Genomic DNA, 24,021 nt, shown 5'->3' on the forward strand with positions numbered 1-24,021 from the left:
CTTTATCTCCACCCAGGGGTCATGCCTGGGTTCGTGGAAACCACGAGAGGAAATGTCACAGGCCTTTCCCACCCCTCCTGTCCACGCCCCGAACACACACATGCACCCGCCCCAGCACAGAGCCTCGCACATAGCAGGCACTTGGGAAACACTGACTTCTTTCATACCCAGAACCGTCGCAAACTTGGGCCAAGTTTATTTCTAGGGCATTCTATTTGCTTGTCCCAAAGAGCCTCCGTGGTCAACAGATGCAGGCCCAATAAGCGTGCGCCCGACTGGCCATCCGCACCTGGGACCCGCCTGGAGGGGTCCTGATCACCCCACTTGGTCCCGGCCGCAGGCTCTGAGGGGCACCTCCTCTTCCCTCCCCCATGTCCCCATCCTGGGTGGAACTCCAGGACCTGCCAGCCTTAGTGGCATCTTCCCCTAATACTCCCACAGACAACTGGGTGGCCAGGGTCTGGGCTCAAGTCCTGGGTGCCCAGGTGGCAGGCAGCAAGTGTGTGGGCAGACTACATAATCTGTGCGCAGGGCCCACGTTCCAGAGCCACCCCAGGGGAGCATGGCTCCTATCCTGTCAGCCTTAGGAGGGTGTGAATCGTCGGAGAGGATGAGGCAGGGAAGGCGTGCGGGCCCTCAGCCCCACGAGTGACACTCAGCAGCAGGAGGTTTTAAAAAGCCACCCGTGGGGTGGCCACTGCCAAAGGCTCCCCGACACAAGCACAGAGCACAGCCTGCCCTTGGCTGCAACACCACAGCAGATGCCTTTATGCCCAGGGCCAGTTAGATGCCCTGGGCTGGAAGCACGCCCCAGTCCCCACTCCAGCCAGGGCATCCCAGGCACTGTCCCTAAGAGGCTGGGCAGAGGAGGTGGCATGGGGAGGGCCCTCCTGCTTCAGGACATGGAACCTGCAACCCAAAACACCCCGCGGACAGTGGGGACGGCTGGCAGGCCCCAGGCCTGTACCCCTGCAGGCAGGATCAGCGGGGTTCACTCAAGCGGACCTGCTGGAGCTCATGCTTGTGATCCGGGGTTTTGGCAGAGAGCTCAGCGTGAGGCTGACCCCTGACTTCAGGGACAGCACCAGGCCCAGAATAGGGGTAGTCCCCACCTCCAACTCCAACTGTGTCATCAAGGAGGCTAGACCCACCCTCCACCATACTTCTGCCCCAGGCTAGAACCTAGAGGCGGGAGGAAGTCAGAGAAGCAAGACACAGGTGGAGCCAGGGCCTCTCCTGTGCTTGGAGGGCCAGGAAGGGCCTGACAGAGGGCAGAGCCCCATCCTCTTACAGGGAGACTACCCTGCAGCCCCTTATCTGGGGGCCGAGGAAGAGGCTTGCCCAGTGTCTTTGCTGAAGAAACTTCCCTATCACCCAACCCCATGCCCCACACTTCAACTCTGACTCCAATACTGCCTCCTCCAAGAAGGCCCCCTGGAGCGCACCTCCCCTGCTGGTTGGTTCTAGCTGACCAGTTGGTTCAGCTGGCTGTGGGCTCCTGGGGGCAAGGGAAGGAGTTGTGCAGGCTCAGAAGAAAAGGGTGGTAGGACCTCCTAAAGGGACAGCAGATGCCAGGAGAGGGCCACAAAGGCACAGCCTTGGAACCAGAGGGTTCCTACCAAGTTGACAACTCCAAAAGAGCATGGTGGTCCCCCAAGGAACAAAGCTCGCCCAATCCCAGACTGGGAATTCGGAGGCCACATGTGGTGCTGCACTGGGGGCCATGCCAGGAGACGAGGTTCTGGATCCAGTTCTGAGGACAACTGACTGTCTCTCTGTACCTCAGTGTCCCCATCTGCATGCACCATCCGTATAATGGGAAAGGGGTTTGAGGAGCTGTCTCAGGGCCCTTCCTGCACAGACAGGAGGCCCTAGTGGCACTGTCCTTATTTCCATCCCTCGCCGAGACCTGGGGCCATGGTACCAGTCCACAGTGCTCACCCTCCTGCTCAGACAAACAGTAACGGCCAGAGGCTCCAAACCTCCTGCCCCAGCCCAAGGTGACTTTCCTCGCAGAACCTGGGATTGCCCTGCCTTGCCCTGCCTCCACCCAGCTCCTGGGCAAGCAGTGCCAGGAGGAAGTGTCAGCAGCTCCTCCCCAAAGCTCCTTTCCCCACAGCCCCACCACCCCCGTACCTGGGCCCCGATTCTCCAGGTACCCCGACACCTGCTCTCACAGGCCGGCCAGCCCCCACCACCCAACTCAGCACCGAAGGAAAGGAATGGGCACAAGAGGGGGCGTGCCCCGGCCCAGGGCGATGGGAAACATCTCACTAGCAAAGAAGAGATCAACCCATGGTCATTCTGAGAAGCTGACCAAAGCTGCGGCGGGCCCCGGGAGGGATGTGGGAAAGGAAACCAGGGACTCTCAGGAGGGAACGGGAGCCTTGTGGTGGAAAAAGAGCTGCTGTCCCCGATCTGAAACTCGAAACCCCAACATCTTCCAGGCCTTAAGCCCCTCACCCCGCACCCCTAGGCAAATCTCAGCTTTCCCAACTCCCTCACGTCGGCCCAGCGATCAGCCTCTCGGACCCTCCAGAGGCAGCCCCGCCCCTGCTCTAGCTCTGCAGGTCCCCCAACCATGGACTCCAAAGCCTTCATGTCCACACTGCAGAATCCGGCCTGGCCCCCTCCCGCGACACTCGTGTGCCGCTAGGACTCCTGTGGCCAGGACCCGGCTTCAACCGGCGCTCGGCGTGCGGGGCTGCAAAGCCCACGGCGCGCCCGCCCCCACCCCCCGCTCCGCTCCCGGAACCCGGCGCCGGCGGCCGGAGTGAATCATTAACCGGAGCCGGGTGCTCCGGCCGCGCAGCCTTCCCCGCTGGCGCCACGCACTTGCCCGCCCGGCCTCGGTCCCCTGGAGCTCCTCCCTCTCCGGGAGCGGTGGGCAGTCCCCACGCCACACCAGCCGGACCATCCGCCCGAGGCTCAACGGCCCCTCCTCGCAGCCGAGGAAACTGAGGCTCCGGAGGCAGAGCGCAGAGGCCCAAGGTGACACAGCAGGCGGCCGTCGGCCGGGGATCTCGGGCCCCGCCAGCCACTTTCCCGACACAGGAATTCTCCTGCCGGCTGTAGGCCCCCGCGCCCGGCCCCGCCAACGCCCCCGAGGCGCACAGGCTCCGGAGCCCCCGCGGTTCCTGCCTCCCGGCTTCCCGGCCAGGGCAGAAGGAGGTCCCGGGGCCGCGGACCCTGGCCAGCGGTTCCCAGGACCCGTAGGTCCGGCAGGAAATGCCGCTCGCTTAACCCCTTCCAGCCCGCGCCCGCCCCGCAGGCGGCAGGGCTGCCGCCTCGAAGCCCGGACGCGGCCCGGCCCCGCCTGGCGCCCTCACCAGGTGGTTCATGGTGTCCGGCGGGCCTGGGGCCCTGGCTCCCGCGGGGGCGCACGCCGAGCTGCCCGGGCCGCCTGCCCTCTGGGCTCCGAGTGCGCGGTAGCCGCCCCGGTGCCGCCGCGCAGCTGCCGCCTCGGCCACCCGGAGCCGGTCCAGCCGCACTCCGCCCGCCGCCGCGGCCCAGCCGGCCCAGCCCGATCCCAGCATGCCCGGCCGCGCGCGCCCATTGGCCGCCACCGCTCTCCATGCAAATAAGCCGCCTGTCGGGGGCGCGGGCGCGCAGACAGAAGCCCGCCCAGTAGGGGCCGCCCCCCCGCCCCGCCCCCCACCTCCCACCCCGAGGCTCCAGGCCCCTGCCCGAGGCCAGGCTTCCAGCCTAGGGCGCAGGACACCGCTTTCCAACAAATGCACGTCCCCGCCTTCCACCCAGGCGAGAACGCACCGAAGGCCTACGCAAACGCCTCCACTTCTGGGAAGGCTGCCCGGTTTGCCTTCCTCCTCCAGAGGCGAGACACGGCCTCAAGTCGACTTCTGTCCTTCCCGCTAACCAACCCCAGGGCATTCATCGCGTGTCCATGGGCCGTGGGATTCAGATCTGAATCTAGAGGGAAAGGGGAGGGGGCGTGCCCCAGCCTGCAGAAGAACCACCACCACCACAGCTCCGACTGTAGACGGTGCCACCGTGTAAGGACCCCAGGAAATGAAGCCCTCAAGCAGGGAGGCTGGCGAGCTCTCGACCCAGCGCTTTTCACGGGCAGCACCTACCTTCCCCTGCATTGTGCCGACATCTGGGGACTCGGGCTGGTCCTCCAGCTGATTTGACTCCTCTCATTACTCATTCCTAGGTTCAGCCTAAAACCTGGGCCCAGTACCCTCCTGAGTCCTGCTCCAACTCATCTGCTTCGGCGACATGGGGTAGGAGAGCGGCACTGGGGGAATGCAGGAGACAGAAGGAAGAATCATCCGGGGGGAAACCAAGTGGAGACAACCTTGGCTCTCCTGAGTCGCCCCTTGCTCAGTTGCAGGTTAGTGACTGTCACCCCATGCAGCAGAACCAGGGTGCCAGAGCCCCTGGGCCGGGCCAGGCCAGGGACGCACGATCTGCAGGGAGATCATAGGACCGAGCCTGGTCCAGACCAGACAGGACCCTCAGTCAACAATCCTGGGCCACTGGCTGAGCAATGGGATGCCACGAGGCAGCTCCGGTGGCAGGGAAGCAGCGGGGTAGACCCGGCTTCACGCAGCAGAGAATTCTCAAGCACGGCCTATGAAAGACACAAGCCCAGGTGGGCCTGCAGCTGCCCCTCTGCCTGACCCCCAGGGCTCAGCCTACCCAGCGCCTGGCCAGATGTGCCGCCTTGGCAGGCCCTCTCCCCTCTCTGGGCTCCTTTCTCATCTGAAAAGGGGCTAGGACAGCCCAGGTTTGGCTGCTCAGGTGCTCTGGGGAGCTTGTTAAAAAACAGACTCCTGGGTCCCACCCCTCCCAAAAAACTGGACGTCTGCATTTCCTCAATATTTGGCTTGGGAAGCAGTGGCCAGAACTCACAGCACAGCGGGTGAGGAAGGAGCAGTGGGATGAGACAGAGCGTGACCCAAAGTCCTCAGGAGGAACTGAACAGCTAGCCAACACCCTGTGCCTCCCCGACACAGCCCACCTCGCCTCAGAAGAGGAGCCAGCCTTCAGGGAAACTGCCTGGAGCATCTCCTCCTGCTTGTTCCCAAGAGCTGTGCTGGGCCCCTCCTGCACCCTGACCCTGTCCAGCTACCCACTCCTCAGCCTGGCTGGCACACCAGCTTCCCAGAGAGCAGGTCTGAACCAGCGGGACCCTCAGGAGCCTGAGGTCATCCCTGGGCCTCCACTTCTGTGGAGGGGAGACCAGGCCTCATGGGCAGGCAGTGGCCTGCTGGCAGGGCTCCAGGCAGCAGTCTCTGCAGGGACGGGCAGGGACACAAAAGGCGTGGCCCTCAAGAGAGCTGGCCCCTGCTCCCTCCTAGTTGGCCAAGGAGTGCGGTGCAGAGAGGAGGTGGATGGCTGGAACCTTGGGGGATGAGACCCTCCTCCCCCAGGAGCTGAATTAGAACAGCACTGGGGGTGGGGCTGCTGGTGTGAGCGGGAGGCAGCAAGGGGAACAGGCTCCGACACAGGCATTTCAAAAATTTGCTCCTTTTCCCCTTAAATTCCCTCCCCTCAAAGCCTGTGCCTCCCAGAATGGCATTTCCGCTTTGGAAACAAGGCCCCAGGAGTTAAGCCCCACAGTGTTGAAGGGGATATAGCTGGGGGGTGGGGGAGGAGCACCCACTGGGCAAGCTCTGGCTGGGGTATATGGGGGCAGAACCTCACCCCACCCCCAGTCCAGCCTCCCGGACCTCCGCTGTCAAGGACAGGGATGCAGCCCCACATACCCAGCACAGCCTCCACGCCCAGCCAGTGCCAGGGGCCCTATGCCCATGCACTTATTTTGTGCACACAGCAATCCTGCAAAGCGGGCTCATCATTAGCCCCAATTTTTTTTTTTTTTTTTTTTTGAGATGGGTTTTCACCATATTGGTCAGGCTGGTCTCGAACTCCTGACCTCAAGTGATTCACCCACGTCAGCCTCCCAAAGTGCTGGGATTATAGGCGTGAGCCACTGCACCCAGCCAAGCCCCATTTTTCACATGAAGAGACCGAGACCCAGTCTACCAACCACTGCCCCATCCCACACATTTCGGGGCACAGAAGGGACAGGGCCAGGGAACAAATGGGGCTGCTAGACCTCAGCCCACCCCGCAGCAGGAAGGGAATCTAGGGGCAGGGACAGCAGCACTCCAGGCTCAGAAAGCCAAAGACCCCTGTCACACTCAGACTGCAAAAGGACAGGCAACTGAGACCTAAGCACCCTCCTCCCCAGTAAAACTGAGCTCAGCACTGGGGCCAGCACCACCCCCACCCCACTAAGTTTAGCCCCATTGGTGAGAAGGGGTGCAGTCAACATTTGTTGACTGGGTGGGACCTCAGAGGTGGACCTCATGGGATAGACTGGCCTGGGTGAAGAAATCTGAGGCTGCCCCAGTCTGGAGGATGGGGGTGGTTAAGTCATGCCTAAGTGCAGAGGCACACACTTGCATACACACAGCACACACGCATGCGTTTACACACAGTGGGACTGGCAGCAAGGAGAGAGGCCCTGAATAAGGAGGAGCTGGGAGAGGTTGTTGCCGGACCAAGGGAGACAGCTGCAGATACGTGGCCGGGGCACCAGCACAGGGCCCTTCCAGACAGTTGTGTCATCCCAGGAGTGGCCTGGCACCTCCAGCCAGGTTGAAGATGAGCTCACAGGCTGGAAGAGATGTCTCCAACCCCTCAGGGCCTGGAATAGCTGTTTGTACAGAAAACAGGTGGATCCAGCACACCAGGACACTAAGTGTCTTGAGTGGAGGGGGTTATACTGGACCCGAGTGGAAAGATAACCCTGGGATAGGGTTCCTGCTCTTTGGGCTTTCTGAGGTCTGCCTTCAGGACAGACCCACTGCACAGAAGAACTTTTCTTGCTCGATGCTCACCAATGTCCACTGCAGCATTTACGACAGCAATGACAGCAAAACATGGAGCAAAACAGGCTCACCTATCAATGCCAATTCTAGGAGACCGGTGAGACAAACCACAGCCCCTCAATAGAATAGCTTGCAGCTATTAGATGGCCTCTTCCAAAGACTGAAATAATGCAAGAAAATGCTTACAACAAACTAAAGTGAAAAGAGCAGGCTAAAACTGGTTTGCACAGTGTAAAGGCACACAGCCCCTTCCCCTCCTGAAGCCTCAGCCTCCCAGCAGCGGTGAGGGTGGGCTCGGCTGATGGCCGGCTCTGGGAGCGGCAGCAGGAGAGGATTTCCTGAGGCCGGAGGTGAGCACTGCCAGCCCCAGGAACAGGAAGAAACGGTATCTCTGGAGGGCCAATGAGAGCTGACGCCATCCCCCTAGGCTGGACACTCACAGTGGCAAGCTCAAAACCAAGGTGAGGCTGGGCGAGGTGGCTCATGCCTGTAATCTCAGCACTTTAGGAGGCCGAGACTAGCCTGTCCAACATGGCGAAAACCCGTGTCTACTAAAAATACAAAAATTAGCTGGCCATGGTGGCGGGCACCTGTAATCCCAGCTACTCAAGAGGCTGAGGCAGGATAATTGCTTGAACCAGGAGATGGACGAAGCAGTGAGCTGAGATCATGCTACTGTACTCCAGCCTGGGCGATAGAGCAAGGCTCCTTCTCAAAAAAAAACAAAAAACAAAAAACAAAAAACAGCTGAGTGCGGTGGCTCACGCCTGTAACCCCAGCACTTTGGGAGGTCAAGGCGGGCAGATCATCTGAGGTCAAGAGTTCAAGACCAGCCTAACCAACATGGTGAGACCCCGTCTCTACTAAAAATACAAAATTAGCCGGGCGTGGTGGCACGTGCCTGTAATCCCAGCTACTCAGGAGGCTGAGGCAGGAGAGTCGCTTGAACCCGGGAGGCGGAGGTTGCAGTGAGCCAAGATGGCACCATTGCACTCCAGCCTGGGTGAGAGAGCGAAACTCTGTCTCAAACAAACAAACAAAACAAAACCCAGACGAAGGCAGGCAACCTTTGTGGATAGCACAGAGGTGAGCCTACTGTCACACACAGAACGGACAGCCCACACCCCAACACCAGTCATTCCTCACTGCTGCCCTGGGACCAGGACAGAATGATGGCTACCTGGAGGCAGAGAGACGGGCAGTGCCCCACGCAGCTCCCATGGCCAGCAGAGCTCGCACCTTCCACCTCATAACCCAGGTATGTGCCTACCGGAAAGCACCCCAGGTGACCCCAGACCGCAGAGCGTGCACTCAGGACTCAAGCTGGAGCTGTTACCATAAAGGGCTTCCCATCCTCCCCTGCTCTCGAGGGTGGAGTGACTGCGGGGCAGTGTTTGTCATTACAGTAGTGGCTCTGACTGTGGGAAGGTGGGCGTGCCCTACAACCTGAAGCCAAATCCTTCCAGTGGTCATCCCCTTTGCCATGCCCAAGGCCAGTCCCCAGAGACCCCGGGGGCAGGGGCCGTATCCAAGGTGTGTGGGCAGAGCTGCCAGGTAAGGGACACAGCACAGGGGTGGGCTGGGGCCTGCCTGCACTCCAAGTCCTGGCCTGCATCCCAGTAAATCCAGCCCTACGCCTCCACTTCAGGCCTGTCAGAAACAGGACTGAAAGAGGCAGCACAACTTTCCAAATTATCTGGAAATTAACAAGCAGCAGAGGCCCCTGCCATTGGTGCCTGCCTCAGAGAGAGGCTCAGCTCACAGCGGCCCGAGGCCAGAGTGGGCCAGCAAGGCAGCCCCAGGGTGCTGTTCAGAGGCTCTCCACCCACCCCAGCGACCCCTTCCTCTTCTGTACCCTCCTCCCTCAGCTCTCCCCTCCTGCCCAGCCTCCTGGGGCTGGCAGGTGGGGCAGGCACCAGCACAGGGCCCTCCCAGACAGGTCCTCCTGGACCAGTGGCGCCCCTATGTGCAATGAAGAGGGGCCATGTGCACTCTGCCCCACTGCTGACCACCATGTCCCCCTCCTGAATCTGCGCCCTATGGCAGAGGCAGCCCCTCAGCACTGCCTGGGGGAGGGGGAAAAGAGGGGCTCAGTCCTGGCTGGAAGGGGGAAAGAGGGGCAAAGGGGCAAGCTCTGTCCTCGTCCTCAGAGAGGAAGCTCCATGGCTGGGGGCTGCCCAGCTCTCCACTGACTGGCTGGGTGGGCAGGGATGAGGGTGTGGTCAGGAGGTCTCCCCAGCCCAACCCAGCCCAGCCATCTGCTCTCCCATGGCAACCAACCCCAGTGTACTGGGCGGAGGGGGGTGACTTCACACATCATCCGCTGCCCACTCCAGGCTGCTTTCATAGAATACAGGGGCCCACACCCACAGATACCCACCCGGCCACTCTGCTGGGGTCAGCAGGCCAGGGGACTCACAAGAGGGGACCCTGGGGGCTCTGGGTGGCAGTGACGGAAAGAGTGGATACAGGGAAGACAGAGCTGTGGCAGCCACAGGGAAAGCAATGCTTTTTTTTCTTTTTTTAAAGACAAGGTCTCTGTCACCCAGGCTGGAGTGCAGTGGCACAGTCACAGCTCACTGCAACCTCAACCTCCTAGGCTCGAACGATCCTCCCACCTCAGCCTCTTGACTAGCTGGGTCTACAGGTCTACAGGTGTGCATCACCATGCCTGGCTAATTTTTTTATTTTTTGTAGAAATGGGGTTTCACTATATTGCCCAGGCTCGTCTCCAACTCCTGAGCTCAAGTGATCCTCCCGCCTTGACTTCCCAAAGTGCTGGGATTATAAGCCTAAGCCACTGTGCCTGGTGGAAAAGCAATGCTTTTTCTCCCTCCTTGGACAGCATCGTGGGGCCAGGCTGGGTGTCCCATTAGAGGCTACGCCGGCCTACAAATAAAGGTTCCTTTGCCCTGGGAGACCCAGGCTCAGGCTCTCGCCCAGGCTTAGACTAGAGGAAGGGAGCAGATATTAATGACTCCAACTTGCCGTGGGCCTTCAGCCAGTCACTGTACTGCTCAGGTCTCAGTTTGCCCATCTGTTAAATGAACCCACCACCAGCAGCCCTGCCCGCCCTGGGGCCGTAAGACTGATGGCACAGGCGGCCAGCAAGCACATGGTGGCACCCTAGTGTCCCACTGCCCGCAGCACAGCCACACCCTGCGCCATCACACACTGGCCCCACCCCGCTGGGCACCAGGGCGCACCCTCCCTTGGCCTGCCCCATGTGCTAAGCCCATCCCGCAACCAAGCCCTCCCTACTCTCCCTACAGCCTGCACAGACACCGCTCCTCAGATGCCCTGAGCATCCCTCACCTTCCCCGAAACCTTGTCTGAGAGACTGGGGCAAAATCTTTCCTTGGAGTTCTGCTCCCCCCAGATCCACCCGCCAACACTGGAGGCAGGCAGGGTCTCCTCTTGGACTGCCCTGGGGAAAGTAGGAAGTGGCTGGTTGCGGTCCCTTTCACTATGCATGTTATAAGGCAACACTCACGCATCTGCACCTCCTGACTGAGGACTAACTGTTGGCAGCACTGCTGTGTCAAAGCACAGCTGTGTCCTCAGGGAACTCACACTCCAAGGTGTGTGTTAAGGGGCACAAACATAAACGCTTGCAAAGCAGACAGCAGAGGGATGGGGAGGCTGTTCTACACAAGGTGCTTGGGGGCTTCTCTGCGGAGATGACATTTGAGCAGATGTGTGAATCTTTTGCTAAGACTCATTATGCAGAAAAAAAATAACAGCAAAGATTTGTAAAAACAGCACAGGCAAGCCAACTCCTTCAGTGTGAAGAGCCAGTGTGGCCGCAGGAGCACACAGAAGAAACCCAGATGCTGGGGTCCAGGGACGCAGGGAGTCTCCCTCTACCCTCCTCAGTCTTGGCTCAGTGGTGCGTGCCTCCTGGGCTTAGGGCTTCCAGCAATGGGGCAGGAGCAGCAAGGAGTGTCTGCCTGGAGGGGTGCCTTGACAGATGGCCAGGGAAAAAAAAAGAGAGAGCCCAGGAATCTGTGTGGGCTGGGAAGGAGGAGGAGGAGGGATGCAGGTAGCTTCTGCTCCATCCTCTCCCGCCTCCTGCTCTCCTTAGAAACCTCCCAACCAGGACCTCTGGAGTGGTCACAGGCCCTGGCAGAAACACAGATGACTCTACAGCCTAAGACACTTAACCTCCCACAGAACCTGCGAAGAGGCAGTTTAAACTCTAAGACACCTGGTGAGGTCTGGGACAGGGAGGAGTGTGGTCATACCACTTTCTGGGCAAACAAGTAACTTTGGTAGATCCAGGATTTGGGGGCACAGATCTCTAGGCATGCCTCAAGGCATACAATTGGATATCAGGTTTTATAAAATACTTAAATGGGGTATTTTGCCAACAACAGTGCCAGTGTTCCAGTACTTAATAACACACAGCACAAGCTGGCTTCAGTGGCTCATGCCTATAGTCCCAGCTACTGGGGAGGCTGAGGCAGGAGGATCGTTTGAGTCTAGGAGGCCAGGCTGGGCAACACAGCAAGACTCAGACTCAGACACAGCACACTAAAGGTAGAGATAGATATCCATCCACAAGGAATGGATAAATATCTTGTGGCACATCCATTACTGGAACATTACTCAGCAACAAAAAAGAATAAACTGGCTGGGCGCGGTGGCTCACACCTGTAATCCCAGCACTTTGGGAGGCGAAGGCGGGCGGATCACGACGTCAGGAGATTGAGACCATCCTGGCTAACACGGTGAAACCCCATCTCTACTAAAAACACAAAAAATTAGCCGGGTATGGTGGTGGGCGCCTGTAATCCCAGCTACTTGGGAGGCTGAGGCAGGAGAATCGCTTGAACCTAGCAGGTGGAGGTTGCAGTGAGCCAAGATCGTGCCACTGCACTACAGCTTGGGCGACAGAATGAGACTCCATCTAAAAAAAAAAAAAAAAGAATAAAACCAATATGCTCGAGGAATAAAGCCAGACCTGGCCTGGCTCAGTGGCTCACACCTGTAATCCTAGCACTTTGGGGGGCCAAGGTGGGTGGATCACCTGAGGTCAGGAGTTTGAAACCAGTCTGGCCAACATGGTGAAACCCTGTCTCTACTAAAAATACAAAAATCAGCTGGGAATAGCGGGGGACACCTATAATCCCAGCTGTTCAGGAGGCTGAGGCAGGAGAATCACTTGACCCCGGGAGGAAGAGGTTACAGTGAGCCGAGATCCTGCCACTGCACTCCAGCCTGGGTGACACAGTGAGATTCTGTCTCAGAAAAAAAAAAGCCAGACCCCAAAGTGCATCTACTGTAGGCTTCCAGCTGCAGAAAGTTTAAGAACAGGCAAACTTAAGCCAGGGTGATAGAATCTTGACTGTAAAGGGGCTTTTGAGAACTTTCTGAGGTGATGGAGATATTTGTTATTTTGATTCGATTGATGGCTACATGAAGGTCTATATTAATCAAAACTCATCCAACTGCCAGGCGTGGTGGCTCACGCCTGTAATCCCAGCACTTTGGGAGGCCGAGGCGGGCAGATCACGAGGTCAGGTGTTCGAGACCAGCCTGGCCAACATGGTGAAACCGTGTCTCTACTAAAAATACAAAAATTAGCTGGACATGGTGGCACATGCCTGTAATCCCAGCTACTCGGGAGGCTGAGGCAGGAGAATCACTTGAACCCAGGAGACAGAGGTTGCAGTGAGCTGATATCAGGCCACTGCACTCCAGCCTGGGTGACAGAGTGAGACTCCATCTCAAAAAAAAAACCAACTCATCCAACTAACTGTATGTTTAACATCTGCACATTTCACAACATGTAAAATTTACCTCAATAAGAGGTTCGACTGGTAAAAAATAAAACAAAGCAAAGAAAAAATACATGGCATTACAAATACCAAAAATAGATACTGCAAGCCTAAACTCACCATGCTACTCTTTTTGCCCTGACCATCAGGGAGCTTCAAGTTAAATTTGGATGCCTACTGAGCCTAGGCTTTCTGGGATAATTCTTCCTCCTTCCCCATACATTACATAATTCCAGATCTTTTCATGATCCCAGACTATTTGTGTCTTCTGCTATAATCTGCTTCAAATCCTTCTTGGAATTTGGTAGGGCTTAAATAATAAATTAAAATGACTGAAAAACCTTCCCAGCCTCTAATCCCCCTTGGAGAAGAGATTAACTTTAGCGCCGCAACTTGTGACCATCTCACCAGAGCAAGCATCCCTTCCGCACCTCTACCGAGGTCCCCAACCTGTCCCCAGAACTCTTTCTTTTTTCCTGCAGAGAGGGAGACAATGGCCCAGCACACAAGGACTGAGAGTGAGCCACAGAAATAATGGGGCTTGACCTGGAGGACACACGCAGGGCTACAGTGAAGTCAAGTCCAAGGCCAGGGGTGAAGGTAAGCAGACAGAGGGAAGGTGGTGTGGGCCCCAGAAGACCAGGGCACCAGTGGTAGGAAATGGGGAGGTCTGCCGGTATCACCCAGGCCCCCCACTCACCCTCCCGGCTGTAGGCCCCTCCCTTAAGGAGCCATGATCCCCAGGCAGGGGTGGAACCAGCCTCCCTCAGAGGCCCTGCCTGCCCCGTGCTGGCCCGGCTGCTGCAGACCACACCTGACCAGAGGCCTGCACCACTGCAGCGGCTCCCACAGCCTGCAGTGCCGCCTCATTCCCGGGGGCACTTGGAGCAGGGGAGCAGCTGCCTAGATGCGATGGGCCAGCTGGTCGCCCCAATGCAGGTCACTCTCTCGGTGGAGTGAAGACAAGTACCTGACCATCCAAGGCTCAAGAGGCCAGGGTCCTGCAGGCCACGTCCGGGCAGGGGAGAGGCCAGGGTCATCCCACCACCAAGGCCTTGGCAGAAACTACACTGACCGTAAAGAAAGGGCCACAGAACCCTAGGGGCAGAGGGCAATCAGCCTGGGCCCAGCCCAGCCTCCTCCCCACGCTGGCTGCCCAGGAGTCAGGAACGGGTCTGAGCCACTGCACTAGCCAACCACCGCCACGTAAAGACAATAATCTCCACAGCAGTAGCTGCTGTTACTTAATCACCCTCCTTCTAACAGTTCTGGTCGCCCGTCACCAAATTCTCACAAAATCCCAGGAGCTCTGTGCTGTTAACATCCCCATGACACAGAAGAGGAAACTGAGGCTCAGGGAGGTTCAGTAACTCACTCAAGGCACAGAGCCAACACTGTTCACTCGAGAGCCCTTGCCCTACCAAAACACTCTCCCCACCCCGAAGCAGCCTCTCCAGGAACCCCTTTCAGCCCCAAGCAAGGCTCTGAGGAGAGTGGCTGAGACCCCAGGCTCTGCATGGGGATGCAGCCACTGGCCTGTGGGGGCTCCATGATACTCCTGGGGCCACACACTCAGCAGGCGGCCAGGGGCAAGCTGCAGCCAGAAGGCAGAGAGAGCGGGGCAAGCAGTCATGGGTTCTGCAGTGTGAAGAGGGAGCCTGACACAACCACATCACCCCACCAACAAATGGACAATGGCAGACGGGGCCGGGAAGGCTTCCTATGGATGATGGCGCAGAGCTTGAGGTGAATGGGAATGACCTGGTGAACGAGGCAGCTGGCTGGAGGTCACTTCCTACAGAGGGACGGACAGGCTGAGCCAAGGCCCAGCGGCAGGAGAGGGTGTGGCAGGGGCAGTGGGGCCTGAGCTGCAGACTTTGAACCCGGACACTGCCTCTTCCCACTCTCTCTGTCCACTGCCTGGCTGCCCAGGCCAGCTATGAACCCCAGGGCAGACCCTCATGGCTCCTTGGGCAGCTCCCCCACTCACACCACTGCCTGGCACAGAGCCAGTCCCAGGATTGCTGGCCAAGGTTTCCACCAGATGCCAAGCTGGTCTACTCATCTCCATCTACCACTGCTGGGGCTGGCTGGGGCTAGACCCACCCTGCTGCACAGCCCTGGGTGCTACCTGCTCTGAGCCCAAGGTGCTTTGCCTCTCAGGGACGCAGAAGAGGTGACACAAACTCATGTTTGGGAAGCCATAGGTAGAGGGTTGGCTGCTGTCCACAGCTCAACAGGCTGCAGCCCCCACAAGTAGAGGCCATGCAGGATGATGCTCATTTTATGGCTTTGGATCCTGCCACATTAGGCTCCCACCCTGGCTCCACCTCTCACTGGCCATGCGACCCTGGCAAGACACAGGCCCTCTGTGGGCCTGTGAGGCCCTGAGCCCAGCGCCTAGCACACAGGGCAGCATCCCTGAAAGGAGCCATCCCTCAACGAAGGAGCACAGGAGGAGCTGGAGGGGCCGCACTCACTTCACAGATGGGAAGCAAGAGGCAGAACAGACAGCAGGGAGGCCTCTCTGCAGCTGGAAGCTGGCCTCTTACCTGGCAGGGCCAGGGGTGGCCAGCACCTGCCACCCCTAAACATGGACTCCCAAGCCAATGCCTGCCAGAGGTCTGAGGTGGGTGGCACATTTCCTTCCAAATGTGTCCTCTCAGCTGCAGGAAGAGACAGGCCCAGGGCTCTGGGCAAGAGGAAGGCATGGGAATACGCACAGGGTGTCCAGGCACCATCCAAGCACTGCACTGCTCTACGCCTGGAGCAGAGGAAGGGGCACTGAGCAGGTAGCCGGGACGCCCTGGCTCCTTCCCCTCTCTGGGTCCGGGACTCCATGTGAGTCAAATGAAAAGGTGACACCAGCTGACCCCCTGCATCTCCCCTCCCCCAACACTCAGGGGGTCACTCCCCGCACAACCAGCCCAGCAACCTCTCACCCTGCTTCCCTCCCATCCCCTTCTGAAGCATCTTATAATTTCTGTGGGCCAAAGTGCCTGCGTCAGCCCATCTAGGAAAAGACTGCCCAAATGAATGGGTGTGCTTAAAACCCAGATGTGTCCCTAAGCAGTCGCCACTCTGAGTTCCAAGGGCAGGGCTTGAGCAGGCAGCTCGGTCTCGAAGCCTCCGCAGGGCCTCCTCAGCACATGAAAGCAATTTCCGAACACTTCAAGACTGTTCCAAAAATGAATTCTCCTCTTGGCCCCACTACCTCACACACTGCCCAAGGTCCCAGGAGAGAGAGCCACGGTGATCTGCCAGCCAGCCACGTAGGGGGCAGATGGCAAAGACCTCTGCCCACCCCCAGCAGAACTCTCCTGGGCTGTGACTACAAGGGAGAGGGTAGGAGGTGACTCGGAGCCCATGATGGCATGGCCAGGCTGCAGGTCCCCACGACAGTGCCTATGTGTCCAAGTCCTACCCAGCCCGCTGTCCCTCTCTTGTTACAGATGAGGCACAGTGCCAAAGAAGGCTGCCCAAAGTCCTGTAAGGCAAGGGGTCAGGGTGCCATCCCAGACTCCACGTCCAGAGCTTGGCTCTGACTGTGGACAACCAAACCAAATCAAACGGGGACCACCCCATACAGGCCCACCCAGGCTCGGATGTGGCCAGAGTGACATTCCCTAATCACTACTGCCCTGGGACACTGGCCTTCCAGCAGGCTCAGGTGGTCCACCTTGTCCCTCTGCCCAGTGCCCACAGGAGCGGGGCTGACCGGTCCCCTGAGGCCCTGGGCCAGAGAAGTCCAGAACTTTCCAGGATAGCAGAGCAGAAGAGAGGAAGGGCTTGGCAGGCATGCTCTGTCTTTCTTTCTGAAGACGAGACAACTATGCTCTGAACCAGAACGGATGGCGGGGCTCACATCAGCACAGTCTGGAAGCCCTCATTTTTTCATCTGTAACTGCATTACCACTTCTGGAGGCGGGCGGCAGCGGGCTCTTTAATTCTGCAATAACAATGCTTTGCACTTGGCCAGCCTCCCCTCCGGTCATCTGCACACACTCTGGGATAGTTAATGAAGAGGCCAATTGCCAGGAAGCCCCCACTGCCTGCTTCACGGAAAGGATGGGGTCCTCCGGGTGAGAAGCAGTTCCAGAAACAAGGCCAGAGTGGACAGGGCTCTGGAGGGAAAAGCCCCTAACTAGGCAGGGAAACGATGGCTGGAGGCCACAGCTCGCCAGGTGCAGATGGTGTCCCTTCCTGGCAGGACGCCGGGGTGTCCGCCTCCCACCTCCCACTTCAGTCTGTCCATCTGTCATGTGGGGCCTGCACCTGAGGCCTGGTTACCCGGGGTAGCCAGGATCACTTGCCGTCCTCAGGATGTGAGACTGAGATGCTCAGAGATGCCAGTGCCCAGGGGTGGAACCATGGCCCAGGGGTCTGCCGAAGCCAGGCTGCCCGGCCAGGAAGAGGGGTGTCGGACAGAAAACCCCTACGGCCAGCAGGGAGGACGCAGCCAGTCAGGGCCCCGGGTGTTCCGCGGCGGGAGGAAAACTTCACAGGAAAGTGAGCCCATCGGCCGTGGAGAGCAGGCACGGCTCCCATCCAGCCAAGCCGTCCTGGGGGAGGGGTGGCTCCGGCGACTGGCAGAGACCGCGCCCCAACCTGGCCACCCCGGGGGAGTCCCGGGAGCGCCGCAGGGCAGCAATCCGAAGGAGGTCGTGGGGAACAGCACAGGCCTCCCACCCCCTCATTCGGCCCAGCAGTCCCAGAGGGGAGTCCCGGGAGCGGCAGAGACCCCTCCCCGCTAGGCCTAGCCGTCCTGGTGCGGGGTCCTGGCGGGCAGCAGACTCCCGCCTGGCCCAGTTGTCCCAGGGGTTTCCCGGGGACCAACAAAGAGTCTTCCCGACCCAGCCATCTTGGGGGGCTCCCCGAGGGGACAGTACGGACCCCAGCCCGATCCAGCTCTCCTAAAAGAGGATGGAAAGGAGAGGGCAGAGAGGCCGGCTTGGGGGAGGCTCCCCCAGCCTGTGCGCTCTCCCCCGGGGCCAAGTAGGCCCCAGTGAGGCGACCCTCAGTCCGGGAGCCAACGCGGCATCAGGCCCTCGGCGGGCGGGGCGAGGTCGCAGCCGGGCGGCGGGCAGCCGGCCTGGAGTCCCGGGCGGCGCGGTACTCACCGGCACGGACATCTTGGCCGCCGCCCCCGGGGCCTGGCGGGCAGCGGCGCCGGCGGGCTGGGGGCTCGGGTCCGCCCGCGCCGCTCAGAGGCCCCTCGAGGGGTCCCGGCTCTTTCCGGCTCCTGCGGCTCCTGAGCGTTCCCGGACGCCGGACGGTCCGGCCGCTCCAGCCGCGCCGCGCATGCGCCACCCGCGCCGCCCCTCCCCACCGTCTCCGCGGCCAGGGACGCGTTAAAGGTGAGGACCCCGGACCTCGGCCTTTTTCTGTCGGCCCAACGCGGCGGGGAGGCGCGGTCTCCTCCGCTCTTCGCCCATCTCTTGCGGGCCACCTCCAGTCGCACCAGCTCCGGGTCGCCCAACCAGTCCCCTCCCCCAACACTGCACGTCCCCGGGAGCTGGGCTCCTGCCCTGTGGCCCTGGCCGGGCTCCTAGTCCCTGGGTCCGGGCGCAGACCGGGGAGGGCTCGGCCGGCGGAAGGCGATCGCGGGGCAGCACAGCAGGCCTCCTGGAGCCCCTCTGCCCTCCCCCAGCTGAGAGCGAGCCCCGAGACCCCCAGGGAAGAGGAGCTCCCCACTCCCCGGAAACAGTCTAGCTCATCCTGAGGTCGCCCTGACAGTGACATCTGACCTGGCTTCTAGGGAGGATCCTGTGTCCCTGTAACCCCCACTCCTGGGCCCACCCTCAGCCCACCGTCCTCCCAGAGGCTGGAAGACGAGAGTTCGTGGGCCTGAGACTTCCTTTCCCCAGGCTAAACACCCCCAATTTCAGCTGTTTCGTATCTACCATGGTGCCCACACATGGCACCTGCAGCCACTGGACACGTGCGTGTTCGTCCCCATCGCTCCACTCCTGCCAGGCAGGCCTTGCTGCTGCCCCGTTACATTTTATAGGCCCAGGCACTGAGATCCCTCACCCACTCAAAGGAAGGACCAGGGGTCCGACCCCTCTGTTCTGCTGCCTGGGGACGGTGGGTGAACATCTAGAGCAAGTGGGGCTGGGGTCCAGAGCAGTGTCCCAGAGGTCAGCGCTGCCCACCCCAGGGAGGAAAGACGGAGCCAGATCCATGAGGCTGGTTGGCCGCAGCCCGGGCTCATGGCGGGGACCTGGGGGCAGACAGAGAGCTCCAGCTGCCTAGGGAATCTCTGCGTGGGTGCCCATGTGGGGGGCGGGCCCTTCTGTCTGCCAGGGATGCTGTGCCAGGAGGCCACGGTGGCTGGAGGGAGGAAGCAGAGCCAGGCAGCAGGCTGACTTCCCCCAGCTCCCAAAAGCCCCCAGTAGCAGGTCACCGACTGGATTTTCAGCCTTTTTCCCCAAGGGGCGCGCAGCCTTGATCTTTTCTCCAGGAGTGTCCCGGGGAGGATCCCAAGAGGCCAGCAGCAATGAGGGGGTATGAGGTATGCGAGAAAGAGGGAAATCCAGGCCTCCCAGAAGAGACCCAAGTCCCTGTTCTGGCAGTGATGAGGGCTCCCTCCCTGCTCCGGTTGAGTATGGTTGCCCCTTCACCTCTTGAGTGGGGTTCCCAACTGTGCACATCAGCGTCTGCAGCCCAGTGCTCAGCAAGGCATTGTTGGAGGGGCCAAGCAGGGCCACAGCAAGCGGAGGGGGGGCCTGGACCGACAGCTGCCACCTCCTCAAAGGACGCTCTGTGCATGTCTGGCACGTGGCCCTGCCCGTGCCCACCCGCCCACATCCAGCTGGCACAGGGGCTCCTGAGCTGGGAGCAGCAGCTCAGCCTGGTGCCCGGGCTCCTGGCCACACGCCCCGCTGTCTCTGATGCCCCCACCCACCACCACCCTGGCCCTCTCCTTTGCTCCTCGCCCAGACCCCACCTCCCTCCCTTGCTCCTACTTGGGTCCCACTGTTTCTGTCTCCTTTCCCATCTCCCCCATTTCTAGGTGCCCCGGCCAGAATGGGGCGGGCGGCGGAGAAAGATCCCTTCCACCTGCCTGGGCACAGGGAAAGGAGGGCCCAATCGGGAGGGGCGCAGATGGTGCTGGACCCTCCAATCCATCTCGTCCTGCCTCTGACCGCCCCAGGGGCTGCTTATTTAGGGCATCACTAACTCAGCCCTTAGCAGGGAGAGAGGGGATCCTGGCTAGAGCTCTCACTTACTCTGAGGCAGGGATCCTTGGGTGTGGGCCTGGGGGCAGCCAGAGGAGCCTCACCAGGGCAGTGCATGCCCTCTCCTGACACTACCAGGTGTCTGTGAAGGCGGCGGCTGCTCCTCCCTCACCCACTGCTGGCAGGCAAATGATCCCAGGATGACTCACTCCGTCCTATAGGGAACAGCCTCTGGGGCTTCAAGGCTGGCAGTTCCAACCAGAAGCAACAGCTGGGCTGCCAGAGCAGGCGCCAGCGCCCTGAGAGAGTCCTTGAGAGCTGAGCGAGGCCCTCATACCGGGACTATTGTCCCTGGCCTCTGGAGGGAAAGGAATTTGGACCTGGCCATGGAGTAAATCTGTGCAGAGACAAGCTTCACACCCAGCTCTTCTGACACCCAAGCTGGCCTCTGTCCCCAGGGCCTTGCCATGTCTAGAGGGGCTGAGGGCTGGGAAGTGGCTCTTTTTCTCCCTGTGCCCCCCTTCAGGTGACCAGGGACTTCTCTGGCAAAGGAGCTCCTGCCCTGGGAGAGTGCAGTGATTACCAGGCACTAGTAATAATCACCTGTCAGGTGGGGCGCGGTGGCTCATGCCTGTAATCCCAGCACTTTGGGAAGCCAAGGTGGGCAGATCACCTGAGGTCAGGCATTCAAGACCAGCCTGACCAACATGGTGGTGAAACCCCATCTCTACTAAAAATACAAAAATTAGCTGGGCATGGTGGTGCGCACCTGTAATCCCAGCTGTTTGGGAGGCTGAGGCCAGAGAATCACTTGAACTCTGGAGGTGGAGGTTGCAGTGAGCCAAGATCTCACCACTGCACTCCAGCCTGGGCGACAGAGGGAGACTCCATCTCAAAAAAAAACAAAAAAACAAAAAAAAAAAAAAAAAAAAAAAAAAAAACTCAGCATGGAACGTGTGGCATTAGTAACGAACCAATACTGATACATCTTTGTTAACTGAAGTCCACACTTGATTCAGATTTCTCTTTTTTTTTTTTTTTTTTTTTTTTTTAACAGACTTTTGCTCTTCTTGCCCAGGCTGGACTGCAGTGGCACGATCTTGGTTCACTGCAACCTCTGCCTCCCAGGTTCAAGCGATTCTCATGCCTCAGCCTCCCAAGTAGCTGACATTACAGGGGTATGCCAGCATGCCCAGCTAATCTTTTTTTGTTGTTGAGATGGAGTCTCCCTCTGTCTCCCAGGCTGGAGTGCAGTGGCTCCATCTCTGCTCACTGCAACCTCTGCCTCCTGGGTTCAAGCGATTCTCCTGCCTCAGCCTCCTGAGTAGCTGGGATTACAGGCGCGTGCCACCATGCCTGGCTAATTTTTTTTTTTTTTTTTTTTTTGTATTTTTAGTAGAGATGGGGTTTCAGCATGTTGGTCAGGCTGGTCTCAAACTCCTGACCTCATGATCTGCCCGCCTCAGCCTCCCAAAGTGCTGGGATTACAGGCGTGAGCCACTGCACCCGGCCAATTTTTTTCTTGTATTTTTAGTAAAGATGCGGTTTCACCATGTTGGTCAGGCTGGTCTTGAACTACTGACCTCAAGTGATCCACTTGCCTCAGCCTTCCAAAGTACTGGGATTACAGGCGTGAGCTACTGTGCCTGGCCAAAGATTTCTCCAGTTTTTACCTAATGTCCTTTTTCTGTTCTGGGATCCCATCCAAGATCTCAACATCTCCTTGGGTTCCTCTGGGCTGTGACAGTTTCTCAGACTTTGTTTTTGATGTCCTTGACAGTTTAGAGGTGTGCGGGAAACATTTACAGAATGAAATAAAACATTTATAGATGTCCCTCAATTAGGATTTGTCTGACGTTTTTCTTACGATTAGACTGGGTTGTGGGTTTCGGGCAGGAAAACCCCAGAGGTCAAGTGCCGTTTTCATCCCATCATATCGGGGTGCATACTGACAACATGACGTATGATCACTGTTGACGCTCACCCTGACCACCTGGCTGAGGGAGTGTTTGTCAGGGGTCTCCACTGTAAGGCGACTCTTTTTCCCCCTGCTTTCTGTAGGGTACTTCTCGGAAGGAAGTCCCTGTGCGCCATCCACAGCCAAGGAGGAGGGAGTTCCTATGCTCCACCTCCTGAGGGTGGACTCTATAGAGATGAGTTGGAATTCTTCTGGATGAGAGATTGCCTGTTCTCACTCATTTATTTATTTATTCAATCATTTATTTAAATCAGTATGGACTTATGGATTTTTATTTTATTTTATTTTATTTTATTTTATTTTTTTGAGACAGAGGCTCACTCTGTCACCCAGGCTGGAGTACAGTGGCGTGAGCTTGGCTCACTGCAACCTCTGACGCCTGGGTTCAAGTGATTCTCCTGCCTCATCCTCCCGAGTAGCTGGGATTACAGGCACCTGCTATCATGCCCAGGTAATTTTTGTATTTTTAGTAGAGATGGGGTTTCACCATGTTGGCCAGGCTGGTCTTGAACTCCTGACCTCGTGATCCACCCGCCTCGGCCTCCCAAAGTGCTGAGATTACAGGCATGAGCCACCCCGCCCAGCGTATTTTTATTTTTTTGAGACAGGGTCTAACTCTGTGTCCCAAGCTGGAGTGCAGTGGTGCCATCATAGCTCACTGCAGCCTCCACCTCCTGGGCTCAAGTGATCCTCCCACCCCAGCCTCCCAAGTAGCTGAGACTACAGGCATGTATCACCACCCTCCGCTAATTTTTGTATTTTTTTTTCTTTTTTTGGTAGAGATGGAGTTTCACCATTTTGCCCAGGCTGGTCTCAAACTCCTGAGCTCAAGTGATCCTCCCTCCTCAGGCTTCCCAAAGTGCTAGGATTACAGGCATGCACCACTGCACCAGGCCACTTGTGCAATTTTTGTTTGTTTGTTTGTTTGTTTTGTTTTGTTTTTTGGGGGTTTTTTTGCTTTTTTTTTTTTTTGAGAGAGTCTGGCTCTGTCGCCCAGGCTGGAGTGCAGTGGCACAATCTCGGCTCACTGCAAGCTCCGCCTCCCGGGTTCACGCCATTCTCCTGCCTCAGCCTCCTGAGTAGCTGGGACTACAGGTGTCCGCCACCATGCCCGGCTAATTTTTTGTATTTTTAGTAGAGACGGGGTTTCACCTTGTTAGCCAGGATGGCCTCAATCTCCTGACCTCGTGATCCACCCGTCTCGGCCTCCCAAAGTGCTGGGATTACAGGCGTGAGCCACCGCCCCCGGCCCAGTTTTTTGTTTTTACAGTAAACATACTTTTAAAATTGTGATAAAATATACATAACAGAATTTACCATTTTCACCATTTTTAAGTGTACAATTCCATGGCATTGAGTACATTCACAATGTTGTGCAACCATCACTGTCCATTTCCAGACATTTTCATCTCTAAACAGAATGCTATAGTCATTAAATGAAAACTCCCTGCTTCCAGGCCCCTCAGTTCCTAGTAATCCCCATTCTACTTCTGTCTCTATAAATTTGCTTATTCTCTGTACCTTGGATAAGTGCAATCATATATTATTTGTCTTTTTGTGTCTGGCTAATTTAACTTAACATCATGTTTTCAAGTGTAATTTTTTTAAAGAACAATTTTTGTTCTTTTGTTCTTTTTTGAGACGTGGTTTCACTCTGTCGCCCAGGTTGGAATGCAGTGGTGTCATAGCACACTGCAACCTCAACTCCGATGAGCTCAAGCAATCCTCCCATCTCAGCCTCCCAAGTAGCTGGGATCCCAGGCACACACCCCTGGCTAATTTTGTTTTTTATTTTTTGTAGAGGCAGGGTCTCACTATGTTGCCCAGGCTGATCTCAAACTCCTGGGCTCAAGCAATCCTCCTGCCACAGCCTTCCAAAGTGCTGGGACTATAGGCCACCAAGCCAGCAAAGAATAATTTTTTTTTTTTAGGGAAAAATGCAATTGCCAAGTTTTAGGAACTGCAAGTGTCTTGGAAAGGTTCCCATGGACCCTCTGGGGCCTGGTGCAAGAGTCTTTCCCAGGGGCTGACATGGGGGGAGGCTAGGGTCAGGGGCGCAGCTAGACATCAAATGCAAATGTGGAGCCACACACACCAGTCTGTGCAGTCACCTCTCTCTCCGCCACAAGCAAGAGGCAGCGGGAAAGGGATTTGCAGGAAGGCCCATCTTTGGACAGCTGAGCTGGGGCAGACCCTCAAGCTCCTGGGACGCTGGCTGC

The 24,021-nt window shown here is 58.1% G+C and overlaps 1 protein-coding gene across 4 annotated transcripts in view; it reads right to left on the reverse strand.

Moving 5' to 3' along the window:
- The window catches only part of BCAR1 (BCAR1 scaffold protein, Cas family member), a 39,100-nt gene extending 19,086 nt beyond the window's left edge, over window positions 1–20,014 (reverse strand). The window contains exon 1 of one of the 4 annotated variants that reach the window (XM_030818949.1): window positions 3,330–3,510. In XM_030818949.1, coding sequence (XP_030674809.1) covers window positions 3,330–3,341 — 12 coding nt within the window. In that variant the 5' untranslated portion in view covers window positions 3,342–3,510. Of the gene's footprint in view, window positions 1–3,329; window positions 3,511–15,585; window positions 17,150–17,763; window positions 17,949–19,875 lie in introns of those variants that run through there. The other 3 variants (XM_030818952.1, XM_030818955.1, XM_030818958.1) reach the window with 3 other exon arrangements.
- Window positions 20,015–24,021: the final 4,007 nt, after the last annotated feature.

The sequence above is a fragment of the Nomascus leucogenys genome, chromosome 2 (assembly GCF_006542625.1).
Source record: "Nomascus leucogenys isolate Asia chromosome 2, Asia_NLE_v1, whole genome shotgun sequence".
Taxonomy (NCBI): Eukaryota; Metazoa; Chordata; class Mammalia; order Primates; family Hylobatidae; genus Nomascus; species Nomascus leucogenys.